The sequence below is a fragment of the Oryx dammah genome, unplaced genomic scaffold (genome assembly GCF_014754425.2).
Source record: "Oryx dammah isolate SB20612 unplaced genomic scaffold, SCBI_Odam_1.1 HiC_scaffold_15, whole genome shotgun sequence".
In the NCBI taxonomy this organism is placed as follows: domain Eukaryota; kingdom Metazoa; phylum Chordata; class Mammalia; order Artiodactyla; family Bovidae; genus Oryx; species Oryx dammah.
The window spans coordinates 39,314,890-39,331,370 of record NW_024070199.1 but is presented as its reverse complement, the minus strand read 5'-3'; the positions used below and the strand labels follow the sequence as shown (position 1 = coordinate 39,331,370).

At 49.3% G+C, this 16,481-nt stretch overlaps 1 protein-coding gene and 1 non-coding gene across 2 annotated transcripts; both read right to left on the bottom strand.

Moving 5' to 3' along the window:
• Positions 1-9,781: 9,781 nt before the first annotated feature.
• Positions 9,782-13,302, bottom strand: SCGB1A1 (secretoglobin family 1A member 1). Its single transcript, XM_040256010.1, is given in 4 exon segments — positions 9,782-9,931; positions 10,801-10,832; positions 10,835-10,987; positions 13,175-13,302. Coding segments are annotated over 4 exon segments (330 nt in total). The 5' UTR covers positions 13,287-13,302; the 3' UTR covers positions 9,782-9,898.
• A 1,436-nt stretch (positions 13,303-14,738) lies between these two features.
• LOC120874931 lies at positions 14,739-14,864 on the bottom strand. The gene has a single exon (XR_005723772.1). It is a non-coding gene; the product is annotated as a U6atac minor spliceosomal RNA (small nuclear RNA).
• Between the last annotated feature and the right edge of the window lie 1,617 nt (positions 14,865-16,481).

Below are 16,481 nucleotides of genomic sequence, written 5' to 3'. Positions count from 1 at the left end.
TATGCTGAGTCAACCTTTTCACTACTCCCTTCCCTGGCGTTGTTAAAATTACTGGGCATGTTGACAACAGGCAGCAACTGTCTGACACTATTTTTGAGAGTCAGTATCTGACTTCTGCCCCCAAGTGATGAAGACACAGAACATCAACTCCTTCCTCCTTCCTCTCCTTTCTTTCTCCATCTTTCTTCCCTTCCCCTCTCCCCACTTTTTCTTCTTTTTTGTTGTAGTTCAGTTGCTCCATCTGTCTGACTCTTTGTGACCCCATGGACTACAGCTCACCAGGCTTCCCTGTCCTTCCCCATCTCCCGTAGTTTCTTTATTAGTCTACACACACACACACACACAAATCAATATTTTCAACATGTCATTCAATACATTTCTTTAGGCAAAGAATTTTTCAAAGTTTCGGGTCACTGGGGTACAGTCTGAAATTCTTGTCTACGGTGTAGATATCAAGAGATAATTTTTTTGGTTTTGGGTTAATATTTAACATCTTCAACGTCAGTGCAATTGCAGAATGGTCAGGTCTTGAAATTTATCGATCGTGAAGTGAATACATTTCAGATGGGTTTGTGGGTTCAAAGAATCTAGTTTCATTGGCTACTCTCATCTTTATGAGAAACGAGAAGGAAGAAGGAAAGAGTGAGTTTCTGAGTTTTTGGAATGTATTGATGACTTCAGTTAGAACTTCCTGCCCACAAAGTGCTTGCCTTCCTCCAGCAGGTTGGCCAGAAAGTGATAGCCCTGACTTTGGGAGTCAGGGTTACCTCGCTGGAACCATTTGGTCATCAACGTGGTCCCACCTGGAAGAAGAGAGAGGGAAAAAAAAGGCTCTCCCTTCCTGTAATGTACTTAATCTACAGTCTTAGTTTCCACACTGGTCTTAACTTATCCACTAGAGGAAGAGTCCAGGAGCTGAGTTTTGTTTTGATTTTTTTTACAAGATGTATTTTTTTTTTAATTAATTTATTTATTTGTTGTATTGTTTTTTGACTGCATCGGGTCTTAGTTTTGGTGTATGGGTTCCAGAGCCCGTGGGCTCTGTAGTTAAGGCATGTGGGCTTGGTTGTCCCTCGGCATGTGAGATCTTAGTTCTTTGACCAGAGTTCGAACCCAAATCCCCTGCATTGGAAGGTGGATTCTTAACCACTGGACCACCAGGGAAATCCCAGGAGCTGAGCCTTGAAGGAATCTTAAAGTTGCCAGATTTCACAGATAACAGTATTAGGTTGGTGAAAAAGTTTGTTTGGGTTTTCCCATAAGATCAATGCAAGATGCCTGGTTAAATTTGAATTTTAGATAAAATAATGAATTAAAAATATGTATATTATATATATATAGCTATATCCCAGACTTTGCATAGCGCATGGAGGACGGAGCTTGGGTCTTCAGGTGACTTTCTGGAAAGGGGAGACTAGAGTTTGGGGAGGTGGGAGCACATGGGTTTGTTGCCTGTTTCGATATTAATGTGTGTACTGCATGGTAATGCGGGAAGTGTCACCCGAGGAAGGAGGTCTGTCCTGGGCTGGTAGCATTAAGACATGGGCCCTTTGCTCTCCCTTTTGCCCCATCCCCCTGCTGAGAAGTGGGTTCTGGTTGTCCTTAGACAGCCCTGCCTGGGTATACCTCGTGGCTCCGTAGCCTCAGGACCTGCGTGAGGGACACAGTATAAGAGTTCCGTCTCCCAGGGGTGGCTGCACTCTAACCGAGCGTCCAGACTGAGGGCTGCAACCAGAAGCACATTGGTGGAGGGACTTCCCTGGTGGTCCAGTGGTTAAGAATCCGCCTTCCAAAACAGGGGATGCAAGTTCGATCCCTGGTCAGGCAACTAAGATCCCACGTGCTGCGGGGCAACTAGATAGCCCATGCAGTCTCTAGGCCAACCACCCTGAACACACACGATTTTGTCTGGAGAGCCCATTCTCCACAACTAGAGAAGTCTGTGTGCAGCAACAAGAGTAGCCTGTGGACAGCCAAAAAAAAAAAAAGGCATGTTAGCAGGTTCATCAATCAGAGGCTAGTGAACCAAAAGGCACGCCCTTTCCTGCAGACAAGCGTCAGGAAGGTCGGGAGGCAAGCGCAGTCAGAACCGCTAAGCGTTCTTCCACTGCACTTTCTCTCCACTCAGGACCCCTGTGCCTCCCTCTCGATGCAATCCACTTCCTTCTCTGTGGCCCAGGACATTGGATTTCCATGTCTTACACGGATACCCACATTCTAGTCCCACACCCCTGATGACTCTCTCATCACCCTGGTGGAGTGTAGGCTGTGGCTGCATTCTTTTCTCCTAGAGACTGTCTCTTGATTCATTCCCCAGAGATGGCTTACTGCATCCACTGTCTGTGAATGGACCAGCCTAACCTGGAGGGCAGCTTATTTCTAAGCCCTGTCCACTGCTGTACCCCTGGTGTAGGTGGGGGAAGCAGCAGGATTTGAGTCCAGAGCTCGGGCAGGGCCAGGCTCCTAGGAGGGCCTCCTAGGCTATTGAGGAGTCTGGACTTGATCCCGTAGGGGACTGTTAGCAGAGAAGGATTTTCATCAAAAGCATTGAAGATGACTCTTTGATTTTTGGCAACCGTGGGAAGTATATTGTGGAAAGGGATGAGATTGAAATCTTAGAGGCCACTTGGAGATAGGATAATGGTCTCCCAAAATGGCCATGATCTCATCCCAGAAGCTGTGAATATGTTAGGTTACATGACAAAAGGAAAGGAGGGTGGCAAATGGAATTAAGGTTGCTAATCAGCTGACGCTGAGATGAAGTGATCACACTGGATGACCCGGCTGGGCCCAGAGCAGTCACAAGGGTCCATCCACATGGAAGAGGGAGGCAGAGGAGGAGGCCAGAGGGAGAGTGGAGCCTGCACCACTGATTTGAAGGTGGGAGCAGGGGCCGGAAGCCAAGGAATGAAGGTGGCCTCTAGAAACTGAAAAAGGAAGGAAACACTCTCCCCTGGGAGTCTCCGGAAGGAGCACAGCCTGCCAACACTTTGGGTTTTAGTCCAGTGAAATCATTTTGAATTTCTGACCTCCAGATCTGTAAGATAATACATTTGAGGATTAAAAAAAAAAACAACATTAAGTTTGTGGTAGTTTATTCCAGCAGCCATAGGAAACTAGTTCAGAGGTTATTTGCAATATCCCAGGCCACAGACAGCGAAGGCATGGTCCTGGGATTGAGTAGAGAGAAGGGGGCACATTCAAGGTAAATTGAGAAAGCGGTGGACTCAGAGACCTATGGATGCATATGGTCAGAGGTCAGGAGATCCTTCTGAATCTGGCCCCAGTGCCCTGAGGTCGGTCCTCATCTCCTTACTACCCATGAGACAAGAAGAGGGCCCAGGCTCTCTCCCTGGGAGCCCCTGACTGAGAGCATCTCCAACCTGTCCTAGGGCTGAAGGAGTACCCACATGAGTCACCAGTGTCGTAAGAGGGAATTCTAAAGGACACTTTGAGCTGAATCCCTCACAGACACTCAGGATGCTTGGGTGCTGCAGACACAGCTTCAGCTATTTTAGGAGTTAACTAGATTCTTGTCATGGGCTTGGAATCCATTCATTTGATGGGGGACAAGTCTGAGTTTCAAGGCCCTGGTTGACCCATTCTGATGCTAGCAACTGTGCATGCTTAGCTGAATCTATCTTCAGATTTATTTCTGCATCTACTAAAGGTTCATAATTTGGGTTTGCTCATGGAAATATGTTGGGTGGCTAACTCTTAATGATTCATTCTCACATTGTTTCCATGTGCCCGCTGGTGTGTTCCGTAAGTGCCTGGGGAGGAACGCTCCCTAATTACACGCTGCAGAAGGCATTGTTTGTGTGGCCCTTTCATCATCAATTGATGTTTTCTTTATCATTTATCTGAAGCCACTCTGAACAACAACCACCTTATGGTGAATGACTACCCACAAAACCCCTGGCATCTGCAAACAGCTTGCTTGCATTAGCCATAAACTAGACATTATTTTATCCATATCATCTTGATAAAGTTGATGAGGGTTGGTTTTGGTTCCTCTTCCTGCTTCATGAATCATTTATAGATTTTCCTGCCAGGCTAACTTCAATCTGCTCACGTGTTGAGGGTGTAAAACTGCAGCTTTCCTACAGATCCATCAGTGTAGGCTATATATTGACATAGCAAGGGCAAGTCCTTGGATTCTGCAGTGTTGCAATGATTCTGCAATGTTGATTCTGCAATGATGGCCATGTTTAGTAATGACTACTACTCTTCAGCTTCTTTCAAGAATAAACCTAACTGGGATTTATCTGGTGGTGCAGTAATTAAGATTCCATACTCCCAATGCTGGGGGCAGGGGTTCGATACCTGGTCCAGAAACTAAGATCTTGCAAGTCACATGGGGTGGCCAAAAATTAAATAAATAGTAATTGTTCTTTTGGTTGCAGGTTGTGGGAGTAATATATTTTTTTTTTAAAAATTTCTCCCAGATTCACAGTTTAGTTTATAACATGATCAATAAATGGGGTCTTTCCTCTGGGCTGTTCAAAAGTATGAGTGCTAAAAGTAATATAGTGCTAACAATACGTTTCTTGCTTTTAACTTATTTGGCTTTATTGAGATACATTTTACATTTCTTATTAAAAAAAATTTTTTTTTACTGTTTTTAATGTTAAAAACCTATTTATTTATTTGGCCGCGAGAGATCTTAGCTGCAATATGCACAATCTTTACCTGTGGCATGTGGGATCTAGTTTCCTGACCAGGGATTGAACCTGGGTCCCCTGCGTTTGGAGTGTGGAGTGTTAGCCACTGGACCACCAGGAAAGTCCCACACGTATTACATTGTCACTTTACATAGTTTGTGCATAATGCTTCTCAAACCCGGGAAGCTTCTATTCATTACATTGGCCTCCTTGCATTTTAGAGTTTAGTATATTCATAGTGAAAAAGGCTGATCATATAATTATATATTTATATAACTAGGGCTGGATGTACTTCTCCTTATCCTCCTTCTTCAAACGTAAAAATCCTTCTTAGCTTGAGGTCTGTTCAAAGATAAGCCATGGCCCCAGTGTGGCCAGGCAGAAAAGAAAAAAAAGACAAAAAAGAATCCCATGACATTCCTTCATTTCTCTAATTTTTTTCTGCTTTTCCGAAACATGAGTCACGCAGATATGTGCTTTTTCTGTGGCTGTGATCAGTCCATCTCGCACTCTGCTCTTTTGAAACTGAAGGTACTCTGTGTGCTGCCGGCTCGCACTCTTGGGGTGGCCTACATTTGCAGCTCCTCTGAGGTGGAGACTCTCCCTGCCACATAACTGGACTTCCTTTTGTCCCTAGATACCTGCTGAATTTGCCCTAGGTAAATATTTCCCTAGTTCTGAATAGGTAATTAAAATTCTGAACCTTTTATGGCCCTGGATCCTTATCTGTTTGAACAACACTCACCTAGGTGGATGGCCAAGGTATGTGAGTTAAAGATGACCTGGATGCAAAGGAACCCGGGGGACTCAGCAGTGGGGGAGAGGGGAGGCAGGAGGCTCCCCACCCCCAACGAGGCCCCACCCTCTACCAAGAATCTCTTCTGGAATTGTCAGTTCCCCTGACCCTCTCTGGAATTTTTACAATCACAGGCCCTCCTTTGTGGCAGATAGGGAGGGGTGGGGTGGCTATAGTCTGGTTGTGTGTGTGTGTGTCTGCATAAGCGGGCATGTAGGTGCATATTTTGGGGGGGGGGTAGGTGGACATTTTTCATCAGCATCATTTCAGTTAATAGCTCAGGAAATTCCTGCCTTTGGGATCCTACTCTCTACTGTAGGGCAGGGGTTGGGGGTCTGGCTTTCAATCTGGATTGTGTGAGGAAGAAATAAGTAATTGCAGAAATGCTTGCCAGGGAGTAAGCAATCAATAAAATTAATTATTAGGTTACTTGAGATGTTAAAAAAGGTGGACGGAGGTCAGAGGACCCGCTCCACTAGCGCCCGAGGCTCCTCTGTACCTTCCGGACCATCTCACGTTCTAGATTCTGCTGGACTGGCCCTCGCAATTGTTCGGGAAGGGGATTATTACTAATTCCAAAAGAGCTGACACATGCCTGGCAGGGCAACTTTGTATGACTGCCCCTGTTTTTCCTCAGAATTCTTATTAAGAAAAACAAACAAACAAACCCTGAAAAATCAAGTTAAAGCAATCACAGATGATACACACAAAAAAACCCCCAAACACCAAACCTAGAAAGGAACTGCGTTTCATCATGTGTCCCGCGGATTGAGCCAGGCTGCGTGGAGCTGCAGGGCTCAGAAGCCCCGACCTGGACATCTTGGTCGACACTGCCCCCTAGTGGCCATGGTGGCGCCAGCTGCTGAGGGCGCGGAAGGCGCGTCCCCGAGGGACCACGTAGCTTCTGGGAAAAACCCGGACCGAAGAGGTTTCTCCCTGCAACCCTCTCGTTCTGTGACCTCTGCGGATGCCCTCTCCATTCCCGCTTTCCCTGTGCGCGTCCTCCCCTTTCATTCAATATCTGGGGATGGTGTGGCCGGGTCAGGGATTGATTGCCCTGGGGACAAGGGGGTGTTTGGAGGGTGTTTACATCCACATGGGACCCACGTTTCGGATGAGTTCTAGTCTTAGCCTATTTTGCTCTAGGCAGATTTTTTTTTTTTTCTTCTTTTGAGGGGGGGCACCAGAGGGCATGTGGGATCTTAGTTTCCCGACCAGGGATGGAACCGGCGTCCCCCACATTGGATGCACCAAATCTTTTTTTTTTTTTTTAATAAATAAATATTTATTTATTTTAATAAATATATTTACTTGGCTGTGCCAGGTCTTAGTGGTGGCACGTGGGATCTTTGGTCCTTGCTATGGCGTGTGGAATCTTTTATCTGTGGCATGCAAACTTTTAGCTGTGGCATGTGGGGGTCTAGATAGTTCCCTAATCAAGGATGGAACCCAGGCCACCTGCATTGGGAACTCAGAGTTTTAGCCACTGAACCACCAGGGGAGTCCTTAGGGTGAATTTTTACAGCAACTGTCAAGTTTCCAGCAGTTAATGCTGTGTGGCCTGTGCAAAGGCCCTGAGGTAGGAACAGGCTTGGTGCTTGGTTCTTAAAAAACAAAAAGAACTGCAGGCCAGCAGGGTGGACTGCAGAGAGGGAGTGAGTAGTGGGAAGGATGGGAGATGAGAACCAGTGATGGGTGCATTCTGGATTTGCTGTTGATGAGAAGAGTGTGGGGAAGCTTCGAAGAGCTCGACTTGATTGGAGTTGGGGAGAGGCCGTGAAAGGGGGTTTTCATTTGATAACTGGCTCTGGCCTTACTGTAGAGAGCAGACTGCAGGGCGCTTGAGTGTGAGCTGGGAGGCAGTTAGGAGCCCTCCTCCCCCAGGTTGTGCAGGTGAGGGGACCCAGGGTGGCTCTGTGGGCAGGCAGGCTGTCCTCAGAGGTGTTTGCGGGTGACTTGCTTGGCTGGGCATGACAGTGCTGGAGAGGGACGGGTCGAGGCTGCCCCTTGGCTTCAGGCCAGAGCAGCTGGGAGGCTAAAGATGGAATTTACAGAGGCTGGAAAGAGAGAGGAGGGAGGGGGGAATCAGATTTCTCTTGGACAAGAGGAGACTGAGAGGTTGGGTGGATGGTAGGACATAAGGGGAGGAGGTCTGGGCTGTTTGCTGGCAGGTGAGAGATACCTAGAGCTCAGGTTCTTCAGAAGGTTCTCCATTTTCTCCTGGGGCCCACGGGCAGGGCTCCAGGGTGCCTCAGGGAGGGCAAGGGTACGGGAAGGAGCCTGGGCAGTCTTCCCATGGTCCCCTCCGTACCCCTGCCTGATCGTCCTCCCGTTTCCCCTCTGCATCTGGCTGCCTCCGGCTGCCTCCGCCATCTCCTCCAGTCCCTCCTGTCTCTGCTCAGACCTTGAGCCAGGGGGATTCCTGGGCTGGCCTGTCCATGCTACTCTTTTTTTAAAAAAATATTTATTTGGCTGCATCAGATCTTAGTTGCTCTGCAGCCTTTGAGATCTTAGTTCCCTGACCAGGGATGGACCCTGCATCCCCTGCTTTGCAAGGCAGATTCTTAACCACTGGAACCACCAGGAAATACCATGTCCATGTTCCTCTTGCTTACATCACTCCCTTTTTTTCTTTTTTCCAAACGAATTTTACCTATGTATTTATTTTTGTCTGTGCTAGATCTTCATTGCTGCGAGAGTTTGCCTCTAGTTGTGGAGCTTGGATTTCTCGTTGCGGTGGCTCCTCTTGTTAGAGAGTGCAAGCTCTAGGGCACGTGGGCTCAGTGGTTGTGGCTCCTGGGCTCTAGAGCACGTGTTCAGTAGTTGGGGTGCATGGGCTTAGTTACCTTGCAGCATGTGGGATCTTTCGGGATCAGAGGTTGAACCCGTGTCTCCTGCATTGACAGGCAGATTCTTTACCACTGAGCCACCAGGGGAGCCTCCTCCCTTTATTTCTTTTATGCTTTTAGCACGGGATTACCTATCTGTCTGTCTGCTTCTTTGTTGATTTTGGGGGCTGGCGATCTTCCCCGTCAGGTCACTAGCTCCCTGAGACCAGAGGCCGCCGTTGTCTTCACTCTGCTCTACTTGGGCCTCAGTGCGGTTGTGCACTGAGAAATCGCTTCATGCATATTTGCTGGGTTGTGAAATCTGCTCCTGGCTTCCTCAGAGCCCCGAATGCCTCCATGAACACATGGCAAGTGCCAGTAAATACCTGGGGATTGATTTCATGCAAGAAGGAAGGGGGTGGCCGATTCGCTTTTTGAGTGAAAGTTGGCTGGATGTGACTCAAGGGATGGCGGGGAGTGGGGGCAAGGGCAAGTCAGAGAAGGGCTTTGGGGTCAAATAAGAGCACCATCGCCAGTGGGCAGCAGTCACCAGGTGCTGACCAGCCTGACCCCCCCCCACTCTCCACTAGCCTCTTGGGGACAGAGAGTGACGTGCATGGACGGCTTGACCCATAAGCCCCTGCAGTTTCAGCCTGGAAATAGGATGTCCTCATCAGGATGGCTGATAAAGGATGTAGAAAATGCACAAGAGGAGGGGTTTTGCTTGAAAAAAATAGTTTGAGAATAATTTCATGCGGCAAATGTGAAGTAAGCAAAACACTTAACCGACCGTCTCTGGGGACGCCCCCCAGACTCTGTCTGTCCTCAAAGTCCCCCTCAAGGACCCTGGATCCCTAATCAAGGGATTGAACCTGCTCCTCCCTCTAGCCTTTGTTTTCTAAGTTTCTTACAGGAATCGGATCCTTCCATAGGTGGGAAGAGACCGTCTGCGCTGGATGTGATTTGCAGACTGTCACAGGGCCAGCCAGCCCCTCGGAGCACCGCACTGCTCTGTCAAAATGCTTCAGAGATCCCCCATTTATCTTTGGGAGATGGAACTCTCTGGAAAACTCCATCTTTGTTTGTGGTTATGTCTGGGTAGCATAATCACCTTAAATATTTCTTTTTCAAGCCAAGAGTGGGATCCCAAAGGGCTTGGAAGAAACAGAACGCTGAATTTCATTACTAAATGGATGGGGGTTGGAAGGTCAGCCTGAGGTCAGCTGCCACCATGTCTAACGTTCCCCTTGCCGACACCCCCACCGCCCCCACCGTTCCCTGTAGGTCAGGTTTGAGCAAGGCCCTGGGAATGTTTCCAGGCTGGCTCTCTGCCCGTGGAAGGGAGTATGTGCTAGAAGCTGGTCTGGCCATCTGTGGACTGGACCCTTGGGGATGTGTTTCCACGGCCACTGCCTTTCTTTTTGCTCTAATCTTACCCCAGCAGCGGCACACCTTTCATTCTAGCAGGTGAATAAAAAAGGCGGGGACACAGATGAGATGCTTGCTTGTGTTTATTGCAGGAGTCAGGCGGGGCTGGTGGGGAAGGAGTGAAAGGAGCATCCGGGGAGTGGCAGTGACCTCAGCAGGTGGAGCTCTTCAGCTTCTAAATCCTAAGCACACTCTGGGCTTTGTACTATTTTCCCCTAAAACAAACAAACAAAATCCCCAATACAGTAGTGAATGAAAATGTCAAAGCCAGACCCAGAAACTTTAATGTCACCTAAGAGCTTCAGTATTTGTGGGAGGAGCTAAGCTTGGATTATTTCTCAGAAGCTTCTCTAGTTTTAATTTTTTTAATTAAAAAAATTTTTTTTTTTTTTGCCACCCTGACTAGGGATTGAACCCATGCCCCTTGCAGTGGAAGCTGGGAGTCTTAACCACTGGGCTGCCAGGACGGTACCTCAGGAGCTTCTTTAAAAAAGATAAGATGACTGTGCCTGCTTCCCCAAGGACATTTGCACTGACTCTCCTCTCTGGATTAGAAAAGTGTCCCCAGAGTAGGGACTTCTCAGGTGACGTAATGGTAAAGAATCTGCCTGCCAATGCAGGAGACGGAAAAGATGTGGGTTTGATCCCTGGGTTTGGAAGATCCCCTGGAGAAGGGATAGGCTACCCACTCCAGTATTCTTGGACTTCCCTGGTGGCTCAGATGGTAAAGAATCTGCCTTCAATGCGGGAGACCTGGGTTCAATTCCTGGGTTGGGAAGATCCCCTGGAGAAGGGCATGGCAACCCACTCCAGTATTCTTGCCTGGAGAATCCCCATGGACAGAAGAGCCTGGTGGGTTATAGCCCATGGGGTCACAAAGAGGTGGACGTGACTGAGCGACTAAGCACAGCACAGCACCAGTATTCTTGCTTGGAAAATTGCATGGGCAGAGGAACCTGGCGGGCTACAGTCCACGGAGTTGCAGAGCTGGACACGACTGATCGACTGAGCACGCACGCACACCCCGAAGTGGGTGACACTGCAGCCCAGGGACGCGGGCAGCGGGTGTGGAGGGAGCGTGTACCATTAGCTGTAACACGCTGTCCTTGGCCTTCTGGAGAGGGTGTCTATCAGCGCCTTCAGCTGTCTTGTTGCTTCTTTCATGTCTTCGTCAGGGCTGAAAGGTTCCAGGGCAGCCTCGTAGCTGGAAGGCGTGCCTATGAGGAGGTTTCCCAAGGCATACAGAAGGCTGGGGCACACCTCTGTGGATGCTGGAGAACAGAGAGGAGAGATCCCCTGTATCCAGGCCCGTGTCGAGACTGGCCAGCTCCCTGCTGGGGCCTGGCCCAGGTACACACAGCTGAGCCTGTCCACAAGAGCTAGGGACCCTCTCACCCCGGCCCTGGAGGGTGATGCTCCAAGCAGTTGGCTCTTTGGCGCCAAGTGGATGCTTTCTGGGTTGTGGCCAGCTTGTTGTAGCTTGCCTGCGCCTTCCTTGTGCTTCCTGGTTTGCAACGGACAAGGTGCTACCAGCTCTTTCCAGGAGGAGCTCTGAGAATAGAAGCTGCTGATCTGACTTTTTTTTTTTTTTTTGGTGTGGTGTGTGGGGGCTGGGGAGAGGCCGCAAAGGGTTTTGGCTCCCACTGGAAACATCCTCTTACTGATGGTTAGTGATGGTTGGAGTCCACGTGACAAAGTTAGGCTCTGGCAGGAAGAGGCACTCGTACCCGCCAAGCGCGAGCCCCCGAGCCTGGCTCGGAAGGGACATCCGCCGTGGGCGCCAGGCCTGTGGGCTCATCCACCCGCAGACACACCTCTGCCCCTATCCCCAGCCCCCTCCCGTGTTCCCTTCATCTGAGGGCGCCCCCCTCAGGCTCTCTTTTCAGGTCCCTGCCCCCAGGATCATGGGGCTTCCCAGGTGGCTTAGTGGTAAAGAATCTGCCTGTAATGCAGGAAATTGCAGGTTCGATCCTTGGGTCTGGAAGATCCCCTGGAGAAGGAAATGGCAACCCACTCTAGTATTCCTGCTTGGGAAATCCCCTGGACAGAGGAGCCTGGGGGCTACAGTCTATGGGGTTGCAAAGAGTCAGATACAACTTACGCGTCTAAACAACAACACTCCTGGGATCATGAGAAGAATCACCATGCCCCACTCCCTGTTTGCCCTGTCTTCACATTGAGTCTTAAATCCCTGTCCTTGACTTCACCACCTTGGGTGCAAACTCCCTTTCCTGAACTCCGGGGTTCCACCCAAATGGGTCACTCCAAGTCAGACCCTCTCCAGAACTTAAATCCCTGCTTTGCAACTTATTGTGTCATCAGGCAAGTTACTTTATCTTTCTGTAGCTCAGTTTTCTCATCTGAAAAATGGGGGATAATGTCCCCACTTCATAGAGTTGTTGTAAGAATGAAAAGAGATAATATGTGAATGGGATTCAGCACAGGGATGGGCACAGATAAACCTTAGAGCTTATTATTGGTATTATTATATGTGCACACACACAGACATACAAACACATCCCAGACCCACCGCCTACATATTTCACCCTGTCTTGCTGGGTTGTACCTGGCGCTAAGATCTTCTAATTAACATACATTTCAGTCCAAATGATGTTACTTCCCCTTTAAAACAGGCATCTCTGCACCATGGTTGCTCCTGCCGCCTCTTGCTCTCTGTTTTCTAACTCCCCCGACACTCCCCAAGGTCATAAAACTTCTCTCTGTTTTTCTTAGGGAACTTTGAAAGTGAGGGAGTTGGAATTTGTTTACATTTTTTTGTTGTTGTAGAAGGAGTAGAAGAGACTGATAGGGAGTAAAAAGCAGCTAAGTAACCCAGTTCCCAAAAGATCAGGGACTTCGAGGAAGATGGGATCCACATCTCCTGCCCCATCACTCTCCTCTTCATAACAGCTGCAACTCTTCAGAGACTCCTAATCCTTTTTGCAGAGGACAAAAAAATGTTTAGAAATCTCCATGCTGAGTTGGCAGTTTCCCAAAGGGAAGAACCCTATCTAGAATATTCCTCTCTGCCCAGAATGGGAGACCTTGCCTGGGGTTGGGTTTCTTTGGAAGCCATGAGTCTCCTTCCAGCCCCTTTGGCTGCCAGGGTGATGTGTTGACCCCAAACCTGGAGGTCTCTTGGCATCTCGGGGTCTGTCCAGGCCTGGGCTTTGGGGCGCTTGTTAGTTACTCCTGTTCTGCTCATCACTGCATCTAGGTGAGATCTTCTCCATCTCTGCACTTCTGAGGTTGTTGGGTATGGAAGATGGGGTCCTTTACAAGTTTCATCACACCCTCAGGGCTCTGCCTAAATTCCTAAGATGCCAGACCCAGCTTCCTGGCTGGAAGTCAGTATTCCCAGGCTCTCCCAGCAGCCACACAGAGGATGTGGACAGCTGCCCCCTCTCCTGGGCAGCGCTGGGAGAGTTGCTGAGTCTGGCTTGGGGTGGGATACTTACCAGGTCTGCAGAAGAGAGTCAGGGTGACCAGGACGATGGCAATGGTGAGCTTCATGGTGGGCAGGAGGCTGGTGGGGGAGGCTCTGGCCCTGTCTCGATCTGGTGGTCTCATGGGTGATGTGCCCACTGGGATACCTTCTTATACTCTCCTGCAGTGAGGAGGGGAGGGCAGGGCATGGGATCCATTTATGGGATCACATTGTTTACTTGGGCATTCGCTCGGTGGAAAAAGTAAACATTCTCATTTCTCAACCCAGTTTCTGTCCCCAGTGAAACAGAGCTCACACAATGGGCCACCTGGGCGAGGGGAACCCAGAGTCCAATGTGGAGGCAGTGAGAGTGCCTGAGTCAGAGGGTTTGGAGAGCTGGCCACCTTTGCTACTCCCTTCGGACCTGAGCTCTGGGCAGTGCAGATGGACAGACAGCAGAACCTGCCTGATCCTATCACCCCAGGAGAAACTGAGGCCCAAAGCCCCATACCAGTGGCAGTGACAGGACTAAGCCTTGGGTTTCCTGATACTCCAGCGGGCTCTGCTCCAAGGAAGTGGCTGGACTTCAAGCTTCCAGAGTCAGGCGGTCCAGAGCGTCTTGTGGTCAGACTTGGGCGAGACCCTGGACCGAAGCATGTTGACAGATTAAGTTCTCCAGAAACCTAATGCCCAGGTCGGGTTGGAGGACGCACAACCTTGTATCTTGCCAGCCGGGTCTGGAGTTCTGCCTTCCTGATGACAAACCCATGGGCATTGCAGGCCTCATAGCACTTGACCTCTTCATGGCCTTGACCTCTCACCATTTCCTTCTTGAATTGTTCTCTCTCCTACGCTCCCACGACTCTCTGCTTTCCTGTTTTCCTCCCTGGCCATCCTTATTCTTTGGATGTTGATTCTTTACTGACCGAGCTTCCATGTTGGTGGCTCCAGGCTGTGACCCTGGCCCCTTCTGACACCATGTCAGTGGCGGCCTCCTTTCTTCTCCAAAGCCTGTGCCTTAGAGCACAGGCCTCCCCGACCCAGAGTTACCTCCTAAATGGCCTCTGCCTCCTAGCTCTTCCTCCTCGGCCATCCTGGGAAAGGCCACTAGAATGATCTTTCTTAAGCCTGCTTATCATATCCTCCTCTTTCTTGAAACCCTTTTAAAGCTGCCTTGGGCGGATGCGATAAAATTCAAGTGCAACTTATGAGGCCCTTGTCCACTGGCCCTTGCTTACCATTTGAATCTCATTCCTCTGCTCTTCTGTGTGGAATCTTTTTTTTTTTTTTTCCAGAAATAAATTTGATAACAGAATTGTGGACTTTTCAGTTGACTTATCAAACTACTAGAAAATTTAATTTTACATAATTTATAAAATCTCCACATCACTATCCTAAACTTCATTTAATTTTCACTTGAGTTTCTGTTTTAAATTTATTTTTAATTGATTGATCAATACTTTACAGTATTGGTTTGATTTCTGTCATACATCAACATGAATTAACCATAGGTGTACATATGTCCCCTCCCTCTTGAATCTCCCTTCTACCTCTCACCCATTCCCACCCCTCTAGGTTATTACAGAGCCCCACTTTGAAAAAAGTGGTTAGATGCCACGAAGTTGGCGGCCATGCCTTAACCGTATTCGTGTGGTCAGGCTGGAGAGACTCTTCTATCCTTGTCAAGGGGAGTGCTAACCTTCTCTCCTTTCATACAACACTGCTGCATGGAAATTTCACTCTTAGTATGTGCTGATTTGGGAACACTCTTTATCTTTCTCCATGCCTTTTTACCTTTGTACAAGCTATGCTTCTTGCCTGGAACACACTTCTGCCTTGTCTTCTCCAAATCCTATCTGTATTTCAAGAATTCGATCAAATGTTCATTCATTCGTTCCCGAGCATCTGCTGTATTCCAGCCACTGTGCTAGGAGTTGGGAGTTGGCATAGACATGCAGCAGCCCTGCCAGGAGCCCCTTCAAGATGAACTTGCCACCAAGCTGCGAGGAGTGAGGTCGAGAGCAGCCAGTGGCCAGTCCCTGGGGGTCTGCCCCAGCTGCAGGGAGCTGCTGAGCCCAAGGTCACACCCTCCCTGGGGTGCAAACAACGAGGGCACGTTGGTGCCGTGTTGGACAGCTCCTTACTCCAGAGCACCCGCCTGGCTGGCCCAGCCTTTGCCAGGCCTGCAGGGCCTGCAGGGCCTGCAGGCCAGCTTCGCCTGCAGCCCAGCCCAGCTTTCTTCCCTTCACAGTTATTGGTCCCTAGTAATAATCTTGTTCCCCAAACTCCACCTCAGTATCTGCTGTCAGGACAGTATTAATCCACGGTAGGGAAGCAAGCATAAACTGAGCGGGCGCAGGTCGGCGGGGGCCGTCGTGGAGCTTCACTCTGGTGGGAGGACAGACAGCAAGCAGACGGTGAAACAAATGAGACACTCACAGATGTGCTAAGCACGGGGCAGAATGAAGTGGGCACCACGGTGGAAAAGGAGAGGGAGGCCGCTTTGTAGGGGGCTGGGGCGGTCCTCTCTGAGCAGGTGAGACCTGCAGGGGGAGAGCATCCGGGCAGTGTCCGAGGCATCTGTAATGTTCTTGTCACTGGTATTAAATGCCTTCACATCGATGAGCCTTCGCCAGTGTCCACCCCCACGCCTCCTTGTATCTTGTGAAGCCGAAACTCTGCACCTGCTAAACAACAACTGCCCACCTCACCTCTCCCAGCCCCTGGCGACCACCGTTCTACTGTCTGTCTCTATGATTTCGACAAGCCTAGTTCAGTCGCTCAGTCGTGCTCGACTCTGCAACCCCATGAACCGCAGCACGCCAGGCCTCCCTGTCCATCACCAGCTCCCGGAGTTCACTCAGACTCACGTCCATCGAGTCCGTGATGCCATCCAGCCATCTCATCCTGGGTCGTCCCCTTATCCTCCTGCCCCCAATCTCTCCCAGCATCAGAGTCTTTTCCAATGAGTCAATTCTTCGCATGAGGTGGCCAAAGTACTGGAGCTTCAGCTTTAGCATCATTCCTTCCAAAGAAATCCCAGGGTTGATCTCCTTCACAATGGACTGGTTGGATCTCCTTGCAGTCCAAGGGACCCTCAAGAGTCTTCTCCAACACCACAGTTCAAACGCATCAATTCTTCAGTGCTCAGCCTTCTTCACAGTCCAACTCTCACATCCATACATGACCACTGGAAAAACCATAGCCTTGATTAGACAGACCTTAGTCAGTAATGTCTCTGCTTTTGAATATACTATCTAGGTTGGTCATAACTTTTCTTCCAAGGAGTAAGCGTCTTTTAATTTCATGGCTGCAGTCACCATCTGCAGTGATTTTGG